The sequence below is a fragment of the Orycteropus afer genome, unplaced genomic scaffold, assembly GCF_000298275.1.
Source record: "Orycteropus afer afer isolate SDZICR_OR568_19922 unplaced genomic scaffold, OryAfe1.0 scaffold00013, whole genome shotgun sequence".
In the NCBI taxonomy this organism is placed as follows: domain Eukaryota; kingdom Metazoa; phylum Chordata; class Mammalia; order Tubulidentata; family Orycteropodidae; genus Orycteropus; species Orycteropus afer.
The window spans coordinates 19,271,841-19,296,044 of NW_006921600.1; the positions used below are offsets into that span (position 1 = coordinate 19,271,841).

Here is a 24,204-nt window from a genome sequence, read left to right on the forward strand (position 1 = left end):
CAGAGCTCAGGTTTGGGAGTCTCTGGCTCAACTCTGCTGGTAACCGTCATGCTGCTGAGTGCCTCAGTGCCCCTAGCTGGCACACGAAAGTGACATTAGGTGCTCAAGGGGCTGCTGAACTGTGAGATGAAACCGGCTGGAATTGGGCACTGGCTAATACAGCGTGAAGCCCACAGTGAGCCTTTTTATTTAAAACTCTTCAATTCCTTCTGGAAAGAGGGTACAAACTTGGACTTGAGGCTCTGACATAACTTCTCTGCAAAGTCTCAGCTTTTTTTGCAATTTCATACACGGTTTGGTTTTCTGAACATGGAGCTGTGTTTGTGTATGTTGGCCAGACACACAACATGTGTGGACCTTCCAGGACAGCGTGTTCTTGAGACGTCTGAGTTCTCACAGATGCCCTTGGCTGTTGCTGGGACACTGTGGTTCCCAAAGCTTAAATCAAGCCACTGCCAAGCAGGAGTCCAGAGAGCTGGGAGGAGGCTGGGTTTTCCTCCCAAGCCAATTATGGATTCTTTCCTGATTTATTCAGTCTGGCTGCAGCCTTGGGTAGCCCCAGAACTAAAGCATCAAGGAGAGAATGGCACAACCCATGCTAAGCAGGGCCTACCTAGCTACGGTTTAGTTGGGAGAGAGAGGCCACCAAGAAGCAATGGACAGCATGAACTTACCCCAGTGCAATGTTAGCCAGCACTTGGTTAGAGAAGAAAAAGAGCAAAATGTTTGAAGAGTTGCAGGATCATTTTTATTTATCAATTATTTATTCAGTAAACATTTGCTGAACACCAAATGTGTGCTGAGCAAAGTACTCATCTCACACTGCTTCCTGCTACACACACCCACTCACATACTCGCATGGATTCATTTCCACACACTTGCTCACACACACACACATACACACACACAAGCTCTACACTGCTTCTGCCCTATTTTTTGCCTCAAACTTCCCATGCCCTCTCATCCCCAGGCACTGCTATTCCCTCTGCCTGGGACTTGTTCCCTACTTCCCACTCTCTCTAAGTCTTATACTCATTGTTCAGATTCAATTTTATTTCATTTCTTCCACAGGAAAACTTCCACAAGTCACCCCCACCCTACTTCAGGCCACTAGCACTCAGCACACACACAGACATGGTACCATGTATGTCCCCACTAGGGCATTTATCACATCCATGCGTGCGTTTAACAGTGCATGTGCCCCTACTGTGCTACAGGCCCTCCGCCAAGATGACAGTGCAATTGTTTAATCACTTTTCTCTCCCTCTATGGACTGTGACTGTTATACTATTATAAAGGACTGGTGGCACAGTGGATAAAGCGTTCAGCTGCTAACCAAAAGGTCAGAAGACTGACCCTACCAGCCACTCCATAGGAGGAAGATGAGGTAGTCTGCTTCCATAAAGATTTACAGCTTTGGAAACCCTATGGGGCAGTTCTATTCTGTCCTATAGGGTCACTATGAATGAGAATCCACTCAATGGATGTGGGTTTTACTCTGTTATAGTCCCAATCCTAGCATAGAGCCTAAAACAAAATAGGTGCTCAAACAATTTTGGTAAATGAATGAATGGATGAGGTTAAAATGAAAATAAATAAATAAATACAGCCCTTGCCCTCTAGGGGTTTATCATCTAATGAAGACAAGTAACTTAATAAAGACAGGCAAAAAGAAGCACAGGTGTGATGGCAAAGTGTGATTCCCACCCTCTGACCAGGTGTCAGAGGCCCTGCATTTGAACGCTTGCACTTTGGTCCTCTTAGGTGTGTAAAGTTGTGAACACAACCACCCTGACCTGCCTGGCACCCTCTCTGACCACGGACTACCGGCCCGGCCTGGACACTGTGGAACGGCCAGACGAGTTTGGATTTGTCTTTAACAATGTCCAGTCCTTGCTGATTTACAACGACACCAAGTTCATCTACTACCCCAACCCAACCTTTGAACTGCTGAGCCCTACTGGAGTGTTGGATCAGAAGCCAGGATCACCCATCATTCTGAAGGTAGGTGCGCACCCCAAGGGGAGTGTTGCCGTGTACATTTCCTAGAGAGGGAGCCCTTCTGTCTCCTGGCCTTCCTTGTCCTCATTTGTACTCCCCATGCTGTCATTTCCTGTAAAGGAGGTTATTTATAGGTATTGACCTACCGAGCAATATATCTTGCTCTTAGGATTCTCAAGAAATGCTTTAGAATATTTCTGTTTGAGACTCAGAAGTCTGTGACAAGTTAGAAATAACTATCCTTTTAATGGCTACTTCCATGGCTGCAGTAACCTGCACATATACGTCAAGAGATCCCAGTTCCCTGCTTCTGTCATCCAAATGTTTGGTACTCGACTACTTTCATTTATACCCCCATGTGTCCTCCTTTTCAAGAAGCCCTGGTGGCTCAGTGATTAGTGCTCAGTTGCTAACCAGAAGGTCGGTAGTTCAATCCCACCAGTTGCTTTGCAGGAGAAAGATGAGGCAGTCAGCTTCTGTAAAGATTACAGCCTTGGAAACCCTATGGATCAGTTTTGCTCTATCCCATAGGGTATCTATGAGTTGGAATCAACTCAGAGGCAATGGGTTTGTTCAGTGTTTTATCCTCCCTTCTTCTCTCCTACTCTCTTCCATTCTCTCATCCCTTCATTTTCTCTCTTTCTCTCTAAATCATGGCTGTCAGAAGTCCCCTCCAAAAAGCTAGCTTATGGAGTCATTTACTGGTTTTTGCATTGCTGTCCTTCCTTGTCTTAATCTCTTTCTAAATAGGTATTTCACTTCCATGTGCATGTGTCAATTATTCCTATTAAAATTTCTGTTTTCCACAGGGCAAAAACCTCTGCCCGCCTGCCTCTGGAGGTGCCAAGCTCAACTACACAGTCCTGATTGGAGAGACCCCTTGCGCTGTCACTGTGTCTGAAACACAGCTCCTCTGTGAGCCTCCCAACCTCACAGGGCAGCACAAGGTCATGGTGAGCAAACCCCTCCTCTTTAATTGCTTCTCTTCTCCTCACTGTGCTTGCATGATCTGTCATAAAGAAAAGCTCTCTTGTCCGGTGAAGACTCTATTCCTCTTCCCTGCCTCATTGCCTGGCTCCCACCCTCCGTGTCTTCTCCCCTCCATGTTCTACATTAAATGGGTAGGAGTTGAGAACATAAGAAAAGGTGGCAGATAATCAGCAGGAAGTTGTTTTGTAGCCATATCTGCACTGTGTGGTTGTGGTCCATAATGTCCTTCCTGAACTGGCAAGGATTTGATGGCATGCCAGGGCTCTACACCTGTGTGCATCATGTGTGTCTGTGTGTGTACAATGCACAGGTTCACGTGGGCGGGATGGTGTTCTCTCCTGGCTCGGTGAGCGTGATCTCAGACAGCTTGCTGACCCTGCCAGCCATTGTGAGCATTGCGGCGGGCGGCAGCCTCCTGCTCATCATCGTCATCATCGTCCTCATTGCCTACAAGCGCAAGTCTCGAGAAAACGACCTGACTCTCAAGAGGCTCCAGATGCAGATGGACAACCTGGAGTCCCGCGTGGCTCTGGAGTGTAAAGAAGGTAAATGGGGGTGTCCTCCTGCTTTCTGGGCCCCTCTTTCTTCACCTGCCTTCCTCTGCTTTTCCCCACAACTTCTCATCTTCATTCCCATTTCTCCCAGCCCAAGTAGTTATACTTCACTTACACCTCCTTTTCCCCAGAAACATTTTTTGCCCTTATTAGCTGCCTGTTCCCTGACTCATGGTGCCCGTGCACAACAGAACAAAACCCTGCCCGGTCTTGCTCCAGCCCCATGATCAGTTGCAGATCAGTCCCTTTTTGCCCTTGTTGTTGTTGTCAGTTGCCATCTAGTCAGCTCCAACTCATGGTGACCCCATGTGTACACAGTAGAACTGCTCCACAGGGTATTCAAGGCTGCGACCTTTTGGAAGCAGATCACCAGGCCTGTCTTCAGAGGCAGCTCTGGATGGGCTTGAACCTACCACCTTTTAGATACTAGGTAAATACGTCACTTTTGTGCCACACAGGGACTCTCCTTTTGTCCTTAAGGCCAGGTAATTCCCATTACGAATACTCACCCATGAGGACCCAGGTCGGATGGCGTCTCTCTGGTCCCACGTCCACCCTGACTCACCCCATTATCTGGCCAACTTCCTCACCCTCCTAGGGCCTCAGTCACCCCACATGAGAGCCTCTAGTCTCTGTTATCTCAGTCTCTAGGTCCCCCACTTGGGAGTATAGGCTCCCACGTGGAAGCATCAGCCCCGAGGGGGAGCACAGCTCTCCTCCCTCCCCACCGCTCCCCTCTCCAGGCATTGTTTTCTCTCCGTGCTGGAGGCTGAGCTGATCCCAAGGCCTCTGCTTGCTGCCGTCCTTGGCTGTGGATATATGGATGTGTGTGTGGGTGGAGATTATGTTTTAGTCCATCTCCCACGCAACCGCAGCCATGAGGTGATGGGTGTACCTGGCGTCATCCTGGGCTGAGGACCTGGCAGGCTTTCTGGGTAAACATCTCAATTAGGAATCAAAACATTTCTCTTTTTTCTGCAAATGTCAAGATCAGAAATAAGCCTGCTGCCAAGTGAAAGAGAGCTAGGCTGAGGAAAGATGGGACAGAGTCTCCTCCTGGCACTGGGGCTGGTATGGAGGGGAGAGGAAGACACCAGGAAGGTAGACCTGCCCCTGAGATGGAGCCTCTGAGGCCCTGCACTACGCAAACTTGCTCATCAGCCAAGAGTCTAATGACCAGGGCTCCCCAAGGTTCTTGCATCTTGATGTATTCTCTTGGCTGGAAAAGGGGAGCCCAGCTGCCTGTTCTGGTCTTTGCCTGATTCCCTCAGCCACTCCATTCTCTCATGTACTTGCAGCACCCACAGGATCTTTACTGAATGGCCCATGTTTCTTTATTTTCCTTTGTTTTAATTACATCTATAACACATAGAAAGAAAATTTAAATTTATAGATAAGGAAAAAGGAGAAAATAATATAAAATTCACCTGTATTCCCCAAAACCAGAAAGCAAATCAGTTGTTGTCAATCACTTCTGATTTATGGCAACCCCACTGTGCCAGAGTAGAACTGTGCTCCAAAGTCTTTTCAATGGCTGTGATCTTTTGAAGGAGCTCTGGTGGTATAGTGGGTAAGGCATTTGGCTCTTAACCAGAAGATTGGCAGTTCAAACCCAGTAGCTGCTCTCCAGGAGGAAGATGAGGCAATCTACTTCTGTAAAGATTTATAGCCTTGGAAACCCAATGGGGGTCACTATGAGTTGGAATTGTGATCTTTTGGAGGGAAATTGCCAGGCCTCTCTTCCAAGATGTGGGTGGACTTCAACCTTTTAGTAGCCAAGCTCTTAACTGTGTGCACCACCCAGGGATACCACCGAAGAAAGGTAGACTAGAGATCATCTCATTCCTCTCTGGAGATAAGTTCTATAACTTGCCTGCCTGTGCACCCCTAGCTCTGTCCTTTCTTCACAAACTTACTCCTCCCTGACCTGAGGTTCCCATCCTGAACCTCCCCACCTCCTGTGCACTCCCACAGCTTTTGCCGAGCTCCAGACAGACATCAACGAGCTAACAAGTGACCTAGACCGCTCAGGAATCCCCTACCTGGACTACCGCACCTATGCCATGAGAGTTCTGTTCCCGGGCATCGAGGACCACCCCGTGCTACGGGAGCTGGAGGTAAGGTCTGGGTTTCACAGGAAGTCTAGATGGGGCCCTGAGGCATGGAGCCAGGTCAGGAGTGAGGCAGGCAAGTCATTCATCACAGTATCACAGCCATGGAGGGACACACCCAGGCTTTTTAGGATGATTCTAGTGTGAGGCTCATTGTTTGCTAGTTTTTAATTAATTAACTAAGATCCTGCCTCATTGAAAATGGATTTGAAGTAGCTTACAAAAGGACATTGACACAGTGGCTGCAACAATGGGTTCAAATACAGCAACAATTGTGAGGATGGTATGAGACTGGGCAGTGTTTCATCCTGTTGTATACGGGGTCACTGTGAGTCAGAATCAACTCAACAGCACCTCGTAATAACAACAGAGAAAGACATATGATTCTGTGAGATTTATTTGTTTGTTTGCTTGCTTTACTAAAGATAATAAATCAGGGCAGGGGAGAATGGGGAGACTAGTCGACTAAGTCCAATGAGGTATCTTCTCTTGTATCCTTGGGAAAGTCAGACCACATCCCCACCAAGTCTGCATACAGTCCAACGCTCTCAACCCAGAGGAAGGCCAGCTGTAGACCTCACACTGCCCCAGGGCCTGGCCAGGCCTACATGGTCATAGTGGGGGAAGTAGGGTAGGATAGTTAAAGGCATGATGGAGAAAGCCCTGTTGCAGGCATCATCTCCAGCTAAGGCCTATAGTAAGAGCCGAGGGTGGGAGGTGGGAAGGCTGTCCCCTGAGGCCCCTGCCCCTCCCGCCCACCCCAGGTGCAGGGGAATGGTCAGCAGCATGTGGAGAAGGCCCTGAAGCTCTTTGCCCAGCTCATCAACAACAAAGTGTTCCTGCTGACCTTCATCCGAACCCTGGAGCTGCAGCGGAGCTTCTCTATGCGGGACCGTGGCAACGTGGCCTCGCTCATTATGACCGGCCTGCAGGGCCGCCTTGAGTATGCCACCGATGTCCTCAAGCAGCTACTCTCGGACCTCATCGACAGGAACCTGGAGAATAAGAACCACCCCAAGCTGCTTCTCCGGAGGTCTGACCTGGGGCGGGGGCAGATGGAGGTCTCTGAACAGACATAGGTTCTCAGAGCAGCCTCATAAGCAGCAGGAGAGGGTTCCAACTGCCCAGATATGATGCTGATGTGGCCTGGTCCATGAGTCTCCCCAGTGCAGAGGTTGATCTTCTCTGGCTCAGGGAGACCACAGAGAACATCTGAAGCAGCTACGTGTAGTAGAGGAGCACAAGTCTCAGCTGTAGCCCCAGCTCTGCTGCCTGCCAGCTGTGTGATCTTGGGCTAGTCACTTGATCTCTCTGATATTTTGATTCCTCATCCACAAAACGAAAATAACACCTCTCTTGCAGTCTCCCTCCCCCTGCATCTAGAGCTTTGCTGTCCATCATAGTAGCCACTAGCCACATGTGGCTATTAACTGAAATTCAGTACAATTAAAAATTCAATTCCCCAGTTGCCGTAGGCCAATTTCAAGAGCTTAATACCCACGTGCAGCTAGTTGACCACCATTGTACAGCACGGATAAGGAAATTTCCATCCTCACGGAACGGTCCACTGGAGAGCACTAGGCTGAGGACTGAGAGCTCTGGTAGCATAGTGCCTAAGGCACTTGCCTGCTGACCAGGAGGCTGGCGGTTCAAACCCACCAGCCACTCCTCGGAAGGAAGGTGGAGCAATCTACTTCCATAGTGATACTGCCTTGGAAACCCAAGGAGGGGTCGCTATGAGTCAGGTCCGACTCAACGGGACATAACAAAAACAACAGGCTGGGAACTGGGGACTGCTTGGCCCTCTTGTGCCCAGCTTCCTGGGTCTACATCACCAGCACCCTGCCACATCCCCAGTTGCGATTTCTCTGAAGGCCCAGGAGAGCCAAGCCAGTGCCTCTAGGCAGCAGGGAACGTCACAGTCCACCTCCACTCCACACCCCTCCTCTTTAGCCTTCTCCCTGGAAGGGCTCGAGCTTCCATGCCCTACCCGTGCCTGTGTGCCTGCCTGCCAGGTGGGGGAAGGGGAAGAGTGGCTTTGTTTTATGAGCACCGAGCCCCCCTCTTGCCAATCTGAGCATTAGAAACTCTCATTAAGAACTGTTGTATTTAAATTAGAGCTAATCTCAGGCACAAAGCAGGGAGAGGGTGCTGGGAGGGGCCCAGGGAGAAAGCTGCAATTTCTTCTGCCATTGTCGCTCTCTCCCAGGCCCATAGTGCTGAGCAGCCCTGGCAAATGCCTGGGATTTACTGCAACCAGAGTGTATAATTTGCACCATGTGCAGGGAGTTAAAATACCCCTCCGGCATCGCCATCACTGAGGGTCTGTCACTGCCTCTTTGTTCCTTCCCAAGTCCCTGAATCTGTAGTCCAGGAAGGGGGGAATGAGAGGAAGGGGGATGGGCACTTACCAAGCAGGTCCTTTGTCAGCTAAACCCTTATGCACTGCTGTCTACCTGAGGGGCTGGAATCAAGACCCCATTTGGCGGCAATAATAATCTCTAATTCTTACTTAGAGCTTACTGTGGCAGGCACTAGTCTTAGCTCTTTCCATATATTAATTCATGCAACCCTTCTAAAAACTCTGTGGTAGAGATATTATTAGTATCCCCATTTAGAGATGGGGAAACTGAACCCAGAGAGGTGAAATTACTCGCCCAAAGTCACCCAGCCAGAGCCAGGATTTGAACCCATCCAGACTAGGTCTGAGTAGCTCTGGGATGTCCAGAGTCCAGGGGCACAGGAGAGAAGGGCCTCAGCTCCCTAACTCTGAATCCTTGAAGGGCAAGTGCCAGGTGCTTCTCCAGCTTGTGAGAAATCCCAGAGGGGCAGGAAACTCTCTTTTTAATTACCCTGCAGTCAGAAGGGAACGGGGAGAACTAGTCCTTTCTAGTCTTTGTGTCCAGACCCTATCTCAGTTATAGCCAAAGCAGTTCATAGTACCACAACCCACCAGGGATGAGTGGTCCTGCCTCTTCATTTTAGAAAGAAACCGGGGCCCAGCAAGAAGCAGCCCCTACCCCAGTCACAACTGTAGTTGCTAGCAGAGCTGGGCTAGGACCAGGTGTCCTGGCTCCCAGCCCTGTGCTGTCTCATGCCCTGTTGTTCTCTGGGTTTATGGCTCACACAACAAGCCCTGGCCTCACCAATGAGACCCCTCCAGAGAGGATTGACTTCATCCCTTCTCCCCTCCCCAGGACAGAGTCAGTTGCTGAGAAGATGCTGACCAATTGGTTTGCCTTCCTCCTGCACAAGTTCCTGAAGGTGAGAATGGGAGTGAGTTGGCGCCCAAAGTTGAGAGCAGTTGGGGCTGCTGCATGGCAACCCCAGACTCAGGAACCTGCCTTGCCTGGGTGCTCCCAAGCAAAGTGGCCCATGCAGCCCCTCCCCATGGCCCTGGGGTCAGGAGAGGAAGGGAGGGTGAGCAGCCTAGGAGGCGGGCCCACACTCCCCTGCACCTGCCTGTGCCCACAGGAGTGCGCTGGGGAGCCGCTCTTCATGCTGTACTGTGCCATCAAGCAGCAGATGGAGAAGGGCCCCATTGATGCCATCACAGGCGAGGCCCGCTACTCGCTGAGTGAGGACAAGCTCATCCGACAGCAGATTGAGTACAAGACTCTGGTGAGGAGGCCAGGAATGCAGTAGACAGCACTTCTGATCCACACTCTACCACTTGACCACAAAGGCAGTCTCAGGGGATAAATAGGAAGCTGAGAGACCAGCCTAGGGGCCAAGTTCAAAGAACATACTGAGTGTACTGAGGGCATGGAAGATTTGGCCATATTGGAAGCCTGGGCTTCTTCCTCCTCCACCATCTCATTTGGTGGGCCCAAATTGCTCTCTCAGCCTCAGTTTACCCTAGATATTATTTGGGGGGGGGCAGTATATATCACCTACCATTAGGTATGAGATAGGGGGATTCAGTGGTAGAATCCTCACCTTCCACGCAGGAGACCCCGGTTCAGTTCCCGGCCAGTGCACCTCATGTGCAGCCACCACCCATGTGTCAGTGGAGTCTTGCATGTTGCTGTTATGCCGAGCAGGTTTCAGCAGAGCTTACAGACTAAGACAGACGAGGAAGAAAGGCCTAGTGATCTACTTCTGGAAATCAACCAATGAAAATCCACCCTATGGATCACAATGGTCTGAACTGCAGCCAATTGTGGGAATGGTGCAGGAGCAGGCAGTGAGTGCTGTGTTCAGTTGTGCATGAGGTTACCATGAGTTAGGGGCATACCAGACAACAGCTAACCAGAAAGATAAGCATTATGGGAAAGAATGTGAATATGCTGATTCTAATGTAGAGGCTTTGGGGAGTGTAAGGCCAGCCCTTCACATACCTGGAATTGTCTTTAAACCCCTAGGACATCTATTTCCAGGATGATAGTCTGCCCTTAGCCATCCCGGATCTAGAAAGTAGAGTCTTAATTCCCTGAGGAAAGAGGGGTGGCCACAATAACTCAGGTTCTTGTTTAGCAGATGGCAGGAAGAGGAGCAAAACTGAGGCACACTCCATAGAGAGTATAAAGAAGGTGAAATGTGGGAAGAGGAGATTCTGAGACCTCAGTCCCTCTCCCTCAACCTGCTCCTTTCCTTCCCATCCTGCTCACCCTCTGTCTCCTACTTTTAGATCCTGAACTGTGTCAACCCTGACAATGAGAACAGTCCAGAGATCCCAGTGAAGGTATTAAACTGTGACACCATCACGCAAGTCAAGGAGAAGATCCTAGATGCTGTGTATAAGAATGTGCCCTACTCCCAGCGGCCAAGGGCTGTGGACATGGACTTGGGTAAGAGACCTAGCCTTGGAGTATGGGGCAGGAATGGAAAATCAGCTTCCAGGAAGGTATTCAGGCTATGGGATGGGATGGGCAGAAGGGAAGCCTACCTGCATACAGCCCCTCTTGTGGCATGACTGGGTCCTGCCCAGGTATGGGGCCACATCAGACATAGCTGTCTCTGATGAGGCCTGCACTTCGCCCTCACTGTCCTTGACCACATGGAGTCCTAGCTCCTCTGAGCTCTATCATAGGCAGGTGCTTGAGGGAACCAAGGTTGCCAGGTCTCTAGAGGAGGCACAGCTGGGTGAATCCTGGCTCCTAGCCCACACTCCTCTCACTCTGCTCCCTGCACCATCCCCTTCCACCCAGAGTGGCGCCAAGGCCGGATTGCCCGGGTCGTGCTGCAAGATGAGGACATCACCACCAAGATCGAGGGCGACTGGAAGCGGCTCAACACACTGATGCATTATCAGGTGAGGGGGTGTTCCAATGTGTCCAGGGACTTGGGACAATGGACCTTTGGTTTCCCTCAATCCTTTTTCCCTCTAAGCCTTCCTCTACACCTTGAAATCAGCCAGTGGAAACCCTATGGATCACATCAGTCTGATCTGCAATCAATTATGGGTAGCATTTCATTCCATTGTGCACAGGGTCGACTTGACAGCAGCTAACAACACTCACCCACTGCTATCATGTTGATTCTGACTCATATCGATCCTCTAGGACAGAGTAGAACAGCCTCATAGGGTTTCCAAGGCTGTAAATCTTTATGGAAGCAGACTGCCTCATCTTTCTCCTATGGAGCAGCTGTTGGGTTTTGGTTACCAGTCCAGTGCTTTAACCACTGCACCACCAGAGCCCCTTAACAACAACAACAACAGGCTCTTAACAGCCTAAAAGGTGTTTTCTTATTTCTCCTTTTCCTCCTCTTCTTTGAGCCTAGAGCAGTGATTCATAGCCAAGTTGCCCATTAGTATGACATGGAGGAAACTTATAAATGACATCAGTGCCTAAGCCCTAACCCCAGAGATTCTGATTAACCAGTCTGGGGTAAAGCCAAGATATTTTTGGCTTGTTTATCTCTGTCTCCAGTTAAAAAAAAAAAAAAAGAAAGAAAGAAAAGAAAAGAAACTCATTTGCAAAGTCCTCCAAATAGACACCATAAGGGGCCTACTACTTTCTCTTTAAACCAAATCTACTACCATCAAGTCAATTCTGACTCATGGTGACACTATAGGACAGAGTAGAACTGGCTCATAGGGTTTCCAAGGCTATAAATCATTATGGAAGCAGACTGCCTCATCTTTGTCCCACAGAGCAGCTGGTGGTTTCGAACCACTGACCTATTGGTTAGCAGCCAAATGATTTAACCACTGCACCACCAGAGTGCTTCTCTTTCTCCTTAGGGAATCTTAATAATGTAACTTACACTTTTGACCATTAGTGGGAAAAGATGAAGGAGGCTTGGTGGCACAATGATTAAGCACTTCGCTGCTAACTGAAAGTTCAGCAGTTCGAATTCATCAGTCACACCACTGGAGAAAGATGAGGCAGTCTGCTCCTGTAAAGATTTACAGCCTTGAAAACCCTATGAGGTGGTTCTACTTTGTCCTACAGGGTGACTGTTGTCACTGTGAGTCAGAATCAACTCGATGGCAGTGGGTTTTATACTATTATAGCTCAAACAACAGGGAAAAGACAGTCTTCAAGTCCTAGCTGTCACTTACTAACTAGTGTCCTCAGGGAAATTAAGTTCTCTTTCTTCTCATCTGTAAAATGGGGTTAGTATGATCCCTGCCCCATAATGTTGTGTTGAACAGATGAAATGTAGTATGTAAAACTGTCAAACACACTGGCAGATACAGTGAAGGAAGAGTCAGAAAATCAAAGAACAAAAGATCTGGCAGCGTCCACCCCCACCTCCCTCCTCTCCCATGGTAGATGCTCACTGCTGGGGGTCTCTGTAAGATTAAGCACAGGTAGGCAGGTTGGAGTCAAGAAAAATACTAAAATAGAAACTGGAAATGAGAAACACTGAGGAAAATTAAACCAACCAGAGGAAGCGCCTCAGGCTACAATACCACATGGGATTGCCTGATTAACATCTGCCTGTGTCCGTGCCTTACGAAGGGGGCTGGCAGGCCTGGCTTCTAAGTACCAAGTTGCCAAGAGCCAGGCTGCTAGAGGCACAGAGGGAGCATGGGATAAGGGGGATTGTAGGGGGTGGGGCCACTACAGATACCCTGAGACACTCTTCTCCCCAGCATCGCTGTGCCTGCTGTCTGGACCACTGTGCCATGTGTAGTGGGGAGAGAAAAGGCTTTGGACATTGTATTTAAACCCTCACTTCACTCCTCACTGGCAGTGTGGCTTTACCCTCTCTATCCTTGGGCTTTTTATCTGTAAAATAGAGATAACAAGGCCAACTTGTCAAGGTGGTTAGAAGGATTAGAAACAATTGATGAGTTACCCAAGATGTTTACAGCCATGTGAAGAAGAACCACAGTCATTGGGTCAATTCTGACTCATAGCAACTCTACAGGACAGAGTAGAACTGCCCCATATGGTTTCCAAGGCTAAAAATCTTTACAGAAGTAGATTGCCTCATGTTCTTCCCATGGAGTGGCTGATGGGTTCAAACCGGTGACCTTTTTGTTAGGAGCCGAATGCCTTAAGCACTGTACCACCAGAGCTCCTTACAGCAATACAAGGTAACTACAATTACGCCCTATTAATTACACACACATCTGTCCCTGGGTCATGCAATTGGTTAAGCACTTGGCTGTAAACTGAATAGCTGGCAGTTTGAATGCACCCAGAGGTGACGTAGGAAGATAGGCCTGGGAGTCTACTTCAGAAACATCACAGTCATTGAAAACCATATTAAAAACTTATGGAGTTCTACAGATATGAGGTCTCCATAGTCAGAATCAATTCAGTGACAACTGTTCTTTGTTTTTACAATTCACGTGGTGTTTAATACATCCAGTAGGACTACTGAATAGGAAGTTCAGAGGAGAATAGGGTTCTGTCCCCTACATTGTAAGTTTCTAAAGGGTGAGTCTGGGGCAGTTCTTCCTCTCTAGCTCTGATGTTCTGACATTTGCTCCTGAGCTCTCTGTCCTATGGCTCCTGGATGAAAGAATGGAATATTCTGTTCTGTGGTGCTCATCATACAAAGCACTTTCAATTCCCTGATGTCATTTATCATTCATGTATTCATTCATTCCTCAAATATTTACAAAGCTTTACTGAGTGCAAGGCACTTCCCACATAGTAGCCCTGAGTGACAGGGGACAACATGGATTTTTCTTCCCTTTGGAGATGTGATGATGATGATGATAAGAGCAACACTAATAGCCAACACTTACCAAGTGCTTGCTGTGTGCCAGGCACTGCTCTCAGTCTTCAATGTGTCTTAACTCCTTCAGTCCTTACAGCAACTCTGTGAGATAGACATCATTATTATTTCCATTGACAAATGAGAAAATGGTTACAGAGAAGGTAAGTGATTTTCCTGAAGTCACACAGCTGGTAAGTGGTAGACCCAGGGTTCACACCCAGCCAGGCATCCTGACCACAGATTTGCACTGTGTGTCGGTGGTGGTTGTTGTTCGTTGCTGTCAAGTTAGCTCTGTCTCATGGCAACCACATGTACAATAGAATAAAATACTGTCCAGTTCTGCTCCATCTTCATGATTGTTGGTATATTTCAGTCCATTGTGTGCTTATTGTAATGCCTTCCAACCTAGGGGACTCATCTTCTAGCACTATGTCAGACAATATTCTGTTGTGATCCATTGGGTTTTCATTGGCTACTTTTGGAAATAGATCACCAGGCCTTTCTTCCCAGTCTTAGTCTAGAAGCTCCACTGAAATATCTTTACCATGGGTGACTCTGCTGGAATTCGAGGTACCAGTGGCATAGCTTTCAGCATCATAGCAATACTCGAGCCATTACAGTACAACAAACTGATGGACGGGTGGTGGGCCTGTTGGCTAAGAGAGGATAAATGAGGACAAGAGGGGTTTAGTGACCAGACCCAAAATTGAGTTAAACTATGATCAGTTGAATCACCTTGTGAAATTTCCTTTAGGTGACAGCAAACCATAAACGATAACATAATCTGGTCTCCTTGGTAGTGTAAACCCCTGCCCTGCCAGGCCTTCAAGGATCATTTCTGGGCTATCAGCTGCAAGGAGAATTCCTTGACAGGCAGAGGTGGAGCGGTCCCTTTCAGTCTCAGACCTGGCGCTGCTGGTACAATCTGCTGACTGAGGAATCCAGGGAGCTGTTCCTGCTGGGAAGTCATGGGGCCTTCTGCACCTTCCAAGCACAGGATGGCACTGTGAAGGGCACTGGACCCTGAAGCTTTTCCCTCTCCAAGTCAAAGCCCTTCCAGGAGTCAAAGGTTCTTGGAGCCCCTGCAGGAGAAAATTTACATAATCTTAATTAACAAAGAGATGTTAAAAAACTTCCTGGGCTCCTGCAGATTTATGGGGAGGGTAAAATTAAACACCACCACTAAAACTGGCTATCAGGGAATCTCGTTAGCACTAATGTTCATTTATGGTTTGACTTTCCAACATTTCATTCTTTTTTGGTGGGAGAGAGGGACTGACAATTTAAGACCCAGAAAGATGGTTTTATGACTGGTGCAGCTATAAATCAAACTTATAAAGTTCATAAAAATTGTTAAAATAAAAAATGGTTTAATAGGAATGCTTTATGGCCCATAACATTATTATAGCTGTTTTATTCCCTCTGCGTTAGGGGTTTAATTGGATCGCCACAATTCTGGGGATTCTCCATTTTTATTCGATGGAGGGTAATCTTAAATCAAAATGGCCCCAAATGTCTTCAATATGGCTCCTCATTTATCAGCCCTCACCCTACAGGCTGGGTGTGGAGCCTGTGACCCCTCCCAGAGAACGGGGCATGACACCAAGAACAGCTGTGGGTTTTTGGTGAAATCACTCAAAGTGACCCAGGTGTTAGAGGACCCAGGGCAGAAAGAGAGAGAAGCCAAAAGGAAAAAAAAAGGCTTCAGATCAGTATGACTTGAAAGACAATCCCAAATTAGGGCATAATGAAGAGAACATGTGCTCTGGAGCCCGAAAGGCCTGGCTACAAATCCAGGCCCTACCATGTATTAAGTGTGTGCCCCAAAGATGTTTCTTAGCCTCCCTATACTCATTTCTTCATCTGCAAAATGGGAATAATTGTATAACACACCAGATTGGTGGCATGCTAGCCTAGCCCAGTGCTCTCTAAGAGATACAGTGCAAGCCACAAATGCAAACAGAAGTGTAATTAAGATTTTCTACTAGGCAGATTTTTGACAAGTGAAAATAAACAGATGAAATTAGCTTTAATAATATATTTTATTTGACCCAATATATCCAAAATAATGATTTCAATATGCAATCAATATAAAAAATTATCAGTGAGATGGTTTATATCTTTTTCTTGAGACTAAGTCATTGAAATCTGGTGCGTATTATACACTCACAGCACATCTCACTTCAGACCCTTACAGCGTGTCTCAGTTTGGACTACCCACATTTCAAAGGCTCCAGAGCCATGTGTGCTTTTAGCTATCATGTTGGACAGCACAGCTCTAGTCCAGTAATACTCAACAGTAATTGTGATTTCTAGTATCCCTGAACTGCTTACTGGCCCCCTGCCTGACATCTATTCCATAACTTTCTAGTACTGTTCAAATTCCCAAACCATTTACACTCACCTGCACTGTACTTTTTGTACCCTCTAAGGTGTCAGACCGGTCAGTGGTGGCTCTGGTCCCCAAACAGACCTCCTCCTACAACATCCCTGCCTCTGCCAGCATCTCAAGGACATCCATCAGCAGATACGGTGAGGACTGGGAAGACAGTCTGAGCAGCTCCAAATGGCATCTTCTGTGGCCTACCAGGACCGCTCACCATCCCTCCTAAGAGCAGGAAGCCCTTGCCATGGCTTGGCCTCCATTCAAAGCGCTTTTCTCATTTGCCTCCTTTCTTGCTTAGCCCAGTCATTCCCGGAACAGCCTGTCTTCTCAGAACTGTGGGCAGCAGGTGGCACCATGTGCTCTTCTTTGATATTTAGACCTGGTGAAGGAATTTGAGTGACCCAGAACTAGAGAGGCACTTCATAGGGAGGTCACTTACCCCAGTTTGCCTAGGCCAGTCCCATTTTATACCCCCTTTTAATCTCAAGCATGTCCCAGTTTGGATGATAAATTATCTGGTCACCTCAACCTCTCCACCCTGAAGGGGTGCTATGGCCCGCAGCACCTCTGGGCAGTGAGGTGATAGTGCCTTTACTCTCTTTTATTTCATTTTTCTAGTTTAGTCTACACACTAAGGCCTTGGCCTGCCCAGGTAAAGGATACCCACAGGACTGAACCCAGCAGCTGCTAAAAGGGCTTAAGAAATTCCATATTCTAGACCTTAAGAAGGAAGGGATCCTTTAACTCCCAAGAGAGATCATACAACTTAAAGCTCTTTAGTATCCAGATTTTATTAAAGTCCCTATGAAAAACTCCAGTTGACATTTTACCTATTGATTATTCATTGTTGGCAGCACGGAGAAAGAGGGCTTCCAAATCCCCAAGGGTCTTCCCAGCTCACAGAATTTCTAAATCCTCTTTTTACAAAGGCTTCAGTCTCTGTCCTCATACCAACCAAGGATCCCTAAAATAACCCTCCACAGAGGAGGTCCCGAGACTCCCGTTCCAACTGAAAGTAGTTTATTTTGAGTGAGGGGCACAGGCAGGCAAGAATTCTAAAAGGATTCTAGAGGCAATTATGGTGAATCAGCTACTCAGAGACTTCCTCCACCCCATATCTGCAGACTCCTCCTTCAGGTACACGGGCAGTCCCGACAGTCTGCGATCCCGGGCTCCCATGATCACCCCAGACCTGGAGAGTGGGGTCAAAGTGTGGCATCTGGTAAAGAACCATGACCACGGGGACCAGAAGGAGGGGGACCGGGGCAGCAAGATGGTGTCTGAGATCTACCTGACCCGGCTACTGGCCACCAAGGTAACTCCTGTTCTCCCCAGCCCAGGAGGGTTCCTCAGAAGGGGTTATTTCCTGCCCCTTCACAACATAGTAAGGATGTCATGGTGTCTGCCGTTCAAGGGGACTCTTTCAGAATAGCTAGTCCGGTCTCTGGGCAGCGTTTCCAGAGGATCTACCGCTACTCTTGACCCTTTGACAATAATAGCAATGATACAGTTGCTCTCTGTCCACTCCTCATGACCACCAGTATTCTTCAAAGAGCTGCTCCCTCGCCTCTAGCCTTCCTTACACCTGGATAAACTTCCCGCCATGGTAAACTACATACACAGATCTGCCAGCCTTCACCATCCTTGCCTCTTCCACTCCCTTTCTGGCCACAGTGGGAGGGAACACACCAAGACCTGGTCCTGCCAGTAACCCAGGGGAAGGCTCTGACTCTCCCCCCATCCCTATCCCATCATACTTACCAAATGTTGATGGGCGGGAGGCTGCAGCAGTGTGGAAGCTGTGATCTAAAGCTGTCTTCTAGCTTCCCGAGCAGAAAACAAAAGATGCCTGTAAGTATGGCAATCATCTGGCCCAGATTTTCTAGGCCAGGCTAGATTTCAAATACTCTCTCCCACTGACCCCACAAAAATGCCGTTGAAATTCCACTGCAGTGGCATCCAAATTACAGCTCTCAGACTTGCTCTCAGAAAGTGGCCCAGAAATGCTTTGTCAGACCATGTGTCTCAATTTTTGCTTGCCCTGATGTGCTTACTATACTGACAAGAGACACCAGGAATGCTTCAGAGGTGTGCCTGGAACCTGCAAACTGTGGGACCCAGACCCAGTCTAATCCCTGCTGCAGAGATCCTCTAAGGCTCTGAGGTTGAGGATAGTGCCTGAGGGGTCTTGCATCTAGAACCTTCACCTAGAAACTTCTCCTACAACCCACACACAGACACCACTTATGACAGGCTCCTAAGACCACAAGCCTCTTCACATCTTCCTATCAGACCCTACCCATCCTGCCATGCTCCTGCCCTCTCCACTCAACCCATGGTAAACCTGAACTCGGCACTGACTGTTTTCCTATCACCTGCCCTGAGCCCATCCCACCCGGTGTGGATACAAGCATACACCCAGCATGGGGCTGCAGGTTGGAGGAGAGATATAACCTAGGAATCTGCCCAGTTAGCCCCTTGGCCTCCCTGATGCTCCAACAGCCCCCTTCCCTCCCCAACTGACAGTCTGTGTAGCCACACATTGTAGACAAATTTCCAAGGCAATGTGGGTCCAAGGCACCATCTGGCATGATTGTCTGCTCCCTCCCCTACCCATCCATCTCATGAGCTTTCCCCTCCCCTCCGCTCCCCCAGGGCACCCTGCAGAAGTTTGTGGATGACTTGTTTGAGACCTTATTCAGCACTGTGCACCGGGGCAGTGCTCTCCCCCTGGCCATCAAGTACATGTTTGACTTCCTGGATGAGCAGGCAGACAGACACAGCATCCATGACACAGATGTGCGGCACACCTGGAAAAGCAACTGGTAACCCCTAGGGGAGGCCCCAGCTGTGGGAGGTGGGGACCCATGGGGACCCTGAGATGGGAGGGAGGAGACAGCCTATCCTCTGCCGAAGCTGGATAATCCGAGGCTCCGAGAACAAATAGCACACATATAGTCTGCAGAGTCGGCGTGTCCCCAAAGCTGCTGCCTCTGCCGCCTCTGCCAGGGGGCCAACCTATGGAGGCCAGACACCAGGACTGATGTTTGAGCTCTACCCTTTCAGACTGAGACCCTTCTCCAGCGAGCACCTCCTCCCCTGACTCTGAGATCTGTGACTCTCAGGAAAAGGAAGTCTGTGAACCCATACAAAGCAGCCACATTTGAGACCATGCAAGAGAGCTTCAGAGCTAGGCATTGTAGGGCACAGTGAGCAGGGCAGACTCTAATAGCCTAAGGTACTTTCTAAGATGCAGGGGCCCTGAATTAAACTTAGAGCCCTGGAGAAGCTGGCCAGCTCTGGGGAAAGGCTGGGTAGAGAGTTCGCACCTGCTACAGACTTGAGCTCACTGACTATGAGTATTTCATTGCAAAGTTGATCCCTTAAGGACCAGTTATTACCCCCCGGCGCCATTCAGGAAGCGGCAGGCGGGAAGCATTGCAGGCATGACTTCCCTAAACTCCCCTTCACAGCCAGACCCAACAGGGGGAGAAGCAGCTCCCTCAGGTCCCTGGCAAGCAACTTTTCCCTCCTGAGCCTTGAACCTGGATCACCGACCAAACTCAGACTGGCTTTCAGGTCTGACAGGACTTAGCCAAGGGCTGGCCAGAGCCAAAACCCTCCTGCGTGAGAGAGCACAGATTGAGAATAGAGGAGGTCCAGGCCTTGGGGTTGGGCAGGCAGCCCACGCAGCTGTCTGGAGTCAGCGGTCTCCTCAGAAAACAGAGCCGACACAGATGGGCCCAGGCTGTTATTTGGGAATCCAAAGTCCTAGCAACAAGCAAAATACAGTGGAAAAACCAAACCCCAACCCCATAGATCCCTTCCTTCTCCAGGGTGTTGTGGTTGCTGAGCCCTCCTAATTCTGAAGCTTTGATCACAGTGGAGAGAGATGCAGACCCAGGGTGGTCACGGGGTGAGGAGCCCCCAGGGCGAGCCAGGCAGGCCTTTTATCTCTGTTCCTGGGGGCAGGGGCCATGACTGTTTGCTCTGCTTTTGGGGGATCCCTAGGCCAGCACACGAGTGGGTAATTTTAGGGAAATCAAGAGGAAGCTCTAAGTTCTCCATATCTCTGTGGTGGCCAGACCCAAGTCATAGAAAAGTGCTACCCTGGAGTTACGGCCTCGGAGAGTCCCTTTATCCAGGCCTCAAACAGTGAATGTCCAAGGAAAGGTAATTGAAGTTCCCCAAAACTGCCAGAGGAAGGGAGGGCTTGGAGCTAAGAGGAGAGTAGCTGATGAGTTGAGTCAAGCCTCTCCACTGAGGCTGTTCCTCCCAGGTTACCAGAAATGAGTGAGCCCTTTGCTGCGGGAGCAGGAGACAGCAGAATCACAATGGAAGAGCTTGAGGTGGATACAACTGATTTCTCCCAAGACATAGGGCTACTGAGACACTTAGGGAAGAACCCAGAGCAGGTGAGGGAGGTGGCAGTCTGGGGAGCTGGAATGCAGCCATCTTGAGAGGAAGAACAAGCCAGGGAGCAGGGCTCAGTCCAGAGAGCCAAAAGAGTGAAGGCCAGCAAGGCAGCTGGAGGAGAAACCAGGTTGGAAAAGGAAGCAAAAACAGCAGCTGTCCTGGTTTTGAAAGCGGGTAAACGGGCTTATCCTCCTTATGGCCAAAGGAGCAGGGAAAATTCATTCTCCTCTGATTAGAACCTTCCCAGTTTCTGAAGCCTCCTAACTACCGGTCAGTCCCTCATAGGGTGGGAAAAACTCGGAGCTACAGTGAGTCATTCCCAGGACACCAACAATGGCCTCCTCTTCTCCCTCTGCCCCTGCCCAGAGGCAGGCATGCCCTGGGGAGAGTCCTGAAAGGCCTTCCCCCAGGGGAGCCAATTCCAAGGCCTAGCCAGGCAGGCCAGCCCTGGGAAGGGGCTTGGGCAGCTGAGCTGGGCGGGGAGCACAGGTGGGGCCCTTTGTGCCCGCTCCGAGGTGGTACCGGGGCTGCCAGCAGCGGCCTTCCGGATAATAGCCACGGGCGGGCACTATGAAGAGACTCTGGGAACCGGTGGCTTTGTCTGCCCCCCTGAGAAAATCGTGCTGTCCTCTGTGCTTGGGCTTCCCTGGGGCATGGAAGCCTTTAGAAAAGACTGCCAGAGAATCCACCCACCCACCTCTCAGTGGTTAGAGAACAGGGTCAGTGCCCCATTGGGTACAATGGGGCCTTCCTTTCCTCCCCGGGTCGGGTCGGTAACAGCATGGGCTGAATTAGCAGCCCCTGGCTGGACCAGTTTCCTATGATTTCATTCCTTGATCTTCTGACACATGGAGGCTGGATTTTGCATCTGGGGTGAGGGGAGGAATATTAGTGGACAGCATTAGGGGACCTGAGAAACACCCTTGAACCCTTGGGGTCTGCTTTGCTTTCCCACAGCCTCCCTCTGCGGTTCTGGGTGAACGTGATCAAGAACCCACAGTTCGTGTTTGATATCCACAAAGGCAGCATCACAGATGCCTGCCTCTCAGTGGTGGCCCAGACCTTCATGGACTCTTGCTCCACATCAGAGCACCGGCTGGGCAAGGACTCACCCTCCAATAAGCTGCTCTATGCCAAGGACATCCCCAGCTACAAGAGCTGGGTAGAGAGGTCAGTAGCATATCGAGGACAGGCCAGTATCCCTGCCTACCTGCTCCACTCCCTACTGTGTGGGCTTTGCTGACCCAGGAACCCTGCTCCCTTCCTTCTCATCTCTCGAGCCTTCTTGTTGTAGGGAGGAGGGGAAGCTTTCTGCTCTTGGAAAGCAGATGATTAATTACCATTTATTGAGCATGAGCACATGTTATTAAGCACCCAGTATTATGACAAGAACTTTGGTGTATCTTTCCATTAATGTGTCCAACAGAGTTGTGAAATGAGTATTATCTCCATTTTGCTATTGCAGAAACTGAGGCACACAGAGGCTAAGTAACTTGCCCAAGATCATACAGCTAGCAGGTGGCAGAGCTGGGATTCAAATACCAGGAGTCTGGCTGGAATGTGGGCTTTTAGCCCTTCTGCTGGGCAGTGCAGCCAAGAGGTCTCAGCTAGATTGCTGGAAAAACTCTGGCCTTCATGTGACCCAGTCTCTAGGTCTCAACCTCAGCTTGAGGCAAGAGGCCAGGGGAAGCCACGTCAGAAGAGAAATAGGGAGGCAAGAGCAGCTGGGGACATCTGATGTTCTCAAGGGGCCCGGGGCCAGGGTAGGTGTAGGCAAATGTTTGCTGAGCCCGCCATCAAGAGCCTGTGCTGTCTACGGCAGATACTACGCAGACATCACCAAGCTCCCTGCCATCAGTGACCAGGACATGAATGCCTACCTCGCCGAGCAGTCCCGCCTGCACGCTGTGGAGTTCAACATGCTGAGTGCCCTCAATGAGATCTACTCCTATGTCAGCAAATATAGTGAAGAGGTAAGGCAGAGCCTTGGAAGGGACCAGGATCAACCCACAGAGAATGCGGTTAAACAGAAGGCTGACTCAAGCCTTAAATAACAACAATGGAGGGTAATTTAGAAAACACATTCATAGAGTCAAAAACCAGTGAACTCCAAAATCATTTTCATTCCTTTATAAGGCAGCTTATCGTCACCTGATTCATTGAATGCTTTCTTAAGCATTTCATTGTCTTTCATTCATTGTCTGGTAATACAATAAATAACACGTTTAATAATTTCATTGTTTTTTCAGTTCAAAGTGTTGTACGATTAATTTCATTCTTTCTTAAACAGTGACTCAACTATTGTTTGCATTTGGGCAGATCCTGTCAATTACACTTCAGTTAGAGAGGTGGACCCTACCATGAACAGAGGTTGAATAGCACAGTTTCTGAGAGTTCTCAAGTCACGCGTTAGCATTGAACCTGACAGTGGTAGTAGTCATGGTAGTAGTAATAACTAGCACTTCCCTAGTACTTCCTATGTGCTGTGCCAGATGTTATTGTTCTAAACACTTTAAATATGCATATTTATGAACACACACATATATAGGAGATCTGGTGGCGAGTGCCTAAGGCATTTGACTGCTAACCAGAAGGTTGGCAGTTCAAATCCACCAGCCACTTCCATGGAAGGAAGTTGGGGCAATCTACTTCCATAAAGATTTGCCGCCTCAGAAACCCAATGGGGGTTGCTATGAATTAGAGTTGACTCAATGGCAGTGGGTTTGGTTTGGTTTGGCTTTATACACACATATATACATTTACATATGACTGCTAACGGAAAGATTGGCAGTTCAAACCCACCCAGAGGCATCTCAGGAAGATAAGCCTGGTGATCTGCTTCCAAAAGTTCACAGCCTTGAAAACGTTATGCAGTAGTTCTACTCTGACACATATGAGGTTGCTGTGAGTCAGAATCGACTTGGTGGCAACTAACAACACACACACACACACACACACATTCAGTTAGGCATTTAAATTATCAATCTAAGGTTATGTTCATCAAAGCAGAAGGAGAGGTTGATAGAAGAATTTCAAAAAATGGCGGCTTCTGTACTGCATCCTGAAGTCCCCCCAACTGTGTTCTTGTTCCTCAGCTCATCGGGGCCCTAGAGCAGGATGAGCAGGCCCGGCGGCAGCGGCTGGCGTACAAAGTGGAGCAGCTCATCAGTGCCATGTCCATCGAGAGCTGAGAGGAGGAGCCTCTTCCTGGGAAGAGGGACCCGTCAAAGCTGTCACACCAGGAATCTCAGAAGGAAAGGCAAGCAAAGGGGTTCAGGCCCCAGAGCTTGTTGTCCCCTGAGACCCATCCTGGAGAGAGGGGATGGCCCCCTCCCCACGCCAGCCAAGTTTCATCATAGCCAGTTCCTGCCAAGAGAGAGAGCAGGCATCATGCATCCACAGTGAGGACGAGAGACAGGGGCACTGAGAAGGTGGTTTCTTCAAGCTGAGAGGCGCGAGTGGGGACACTCCACCTCTGTGACTGCTGCTTTGCATGGAAACTCATTTGATGTATATTGGGGAAATAATGAAAACTTTATTTAATTTTTTTTAAGAAAAAGAAAAGAAAAAAACAGAAATAAAACAAAACAAAAAGCCACCCTGTCAATCCCGTCCAACTTTT

At 49.0% G+C, this 24,204-nt stretch overlaps 1 protein-coding gene across 1 annotated transcript in view; it reads left to right on the forward strand.

The window, feature by feature from the left end:
• PLXNA2 (plexin A2) overlaps positions 1 to 23,773 on the forward strand; it is a 249,759-nt gene extending 225,986 nt beyond the window's left edge. The window contains exons 17-31 of the mRNA XM_007953098.2: positions 1,765 to 2,004; positions 2,811 to 2,954; positions 3,302 to 3,536; positions 5,520 to 5,662; positions 6,421 to 6,689; positions 8,854 to 8,920; positions 9,131 to 9,277; positions 10,287 to 10,446; positions 10,807 to 10,910; positions 16,213 to 16,312; positions 17,291 to 17,481; positions 18,822 to 18,991; positions 21,540 to 21,752; positions 22,405 to 22,555; positions 23,678 to 23,773. Of these exons, the coding sequence (XP_007951289.2) occupies positions 1,765 to 2,004; positions 2,811 to 2,954; positions 3,302 to 3,536; positions 5,520 to 5,662; positions 6,421 to 6,689; positions 8,854 to 8,920; positions 9,131 to 9,277; positions 10,287 to 10,446; positions 10,807 to 10,910; positions 16,213 to 16,312; positions 17,291 to 17,481; positions 18,822 to 18,991; positions 21,540 to 21,752; positions 22,405 to 22,555; positions 23,678 to 23,773 (2,430 nt within the window). The remainder of the gene's footprint in view (positions 1 to 1,764; positions 2,005 to 2,810; positions 2,955 to 3,301; positions 3,537 to 5,519; positions 5,663 to 6,420; positions 6,690 to 8,853; positions 8,921 to 9,130; positions 9,278 to 10,286; positions 10,447 to 10,806; positions 10,911 to 16,212; positions 16,313 to 17,290; positions 17,482 to 18,821; positions 18,992 to 21,539; positions 21,753 to 22,404; positions 22,556 to 23,677) is intronic.
• Positions 23,774 to 24,204: the final 431 nt, after the last annotated feature.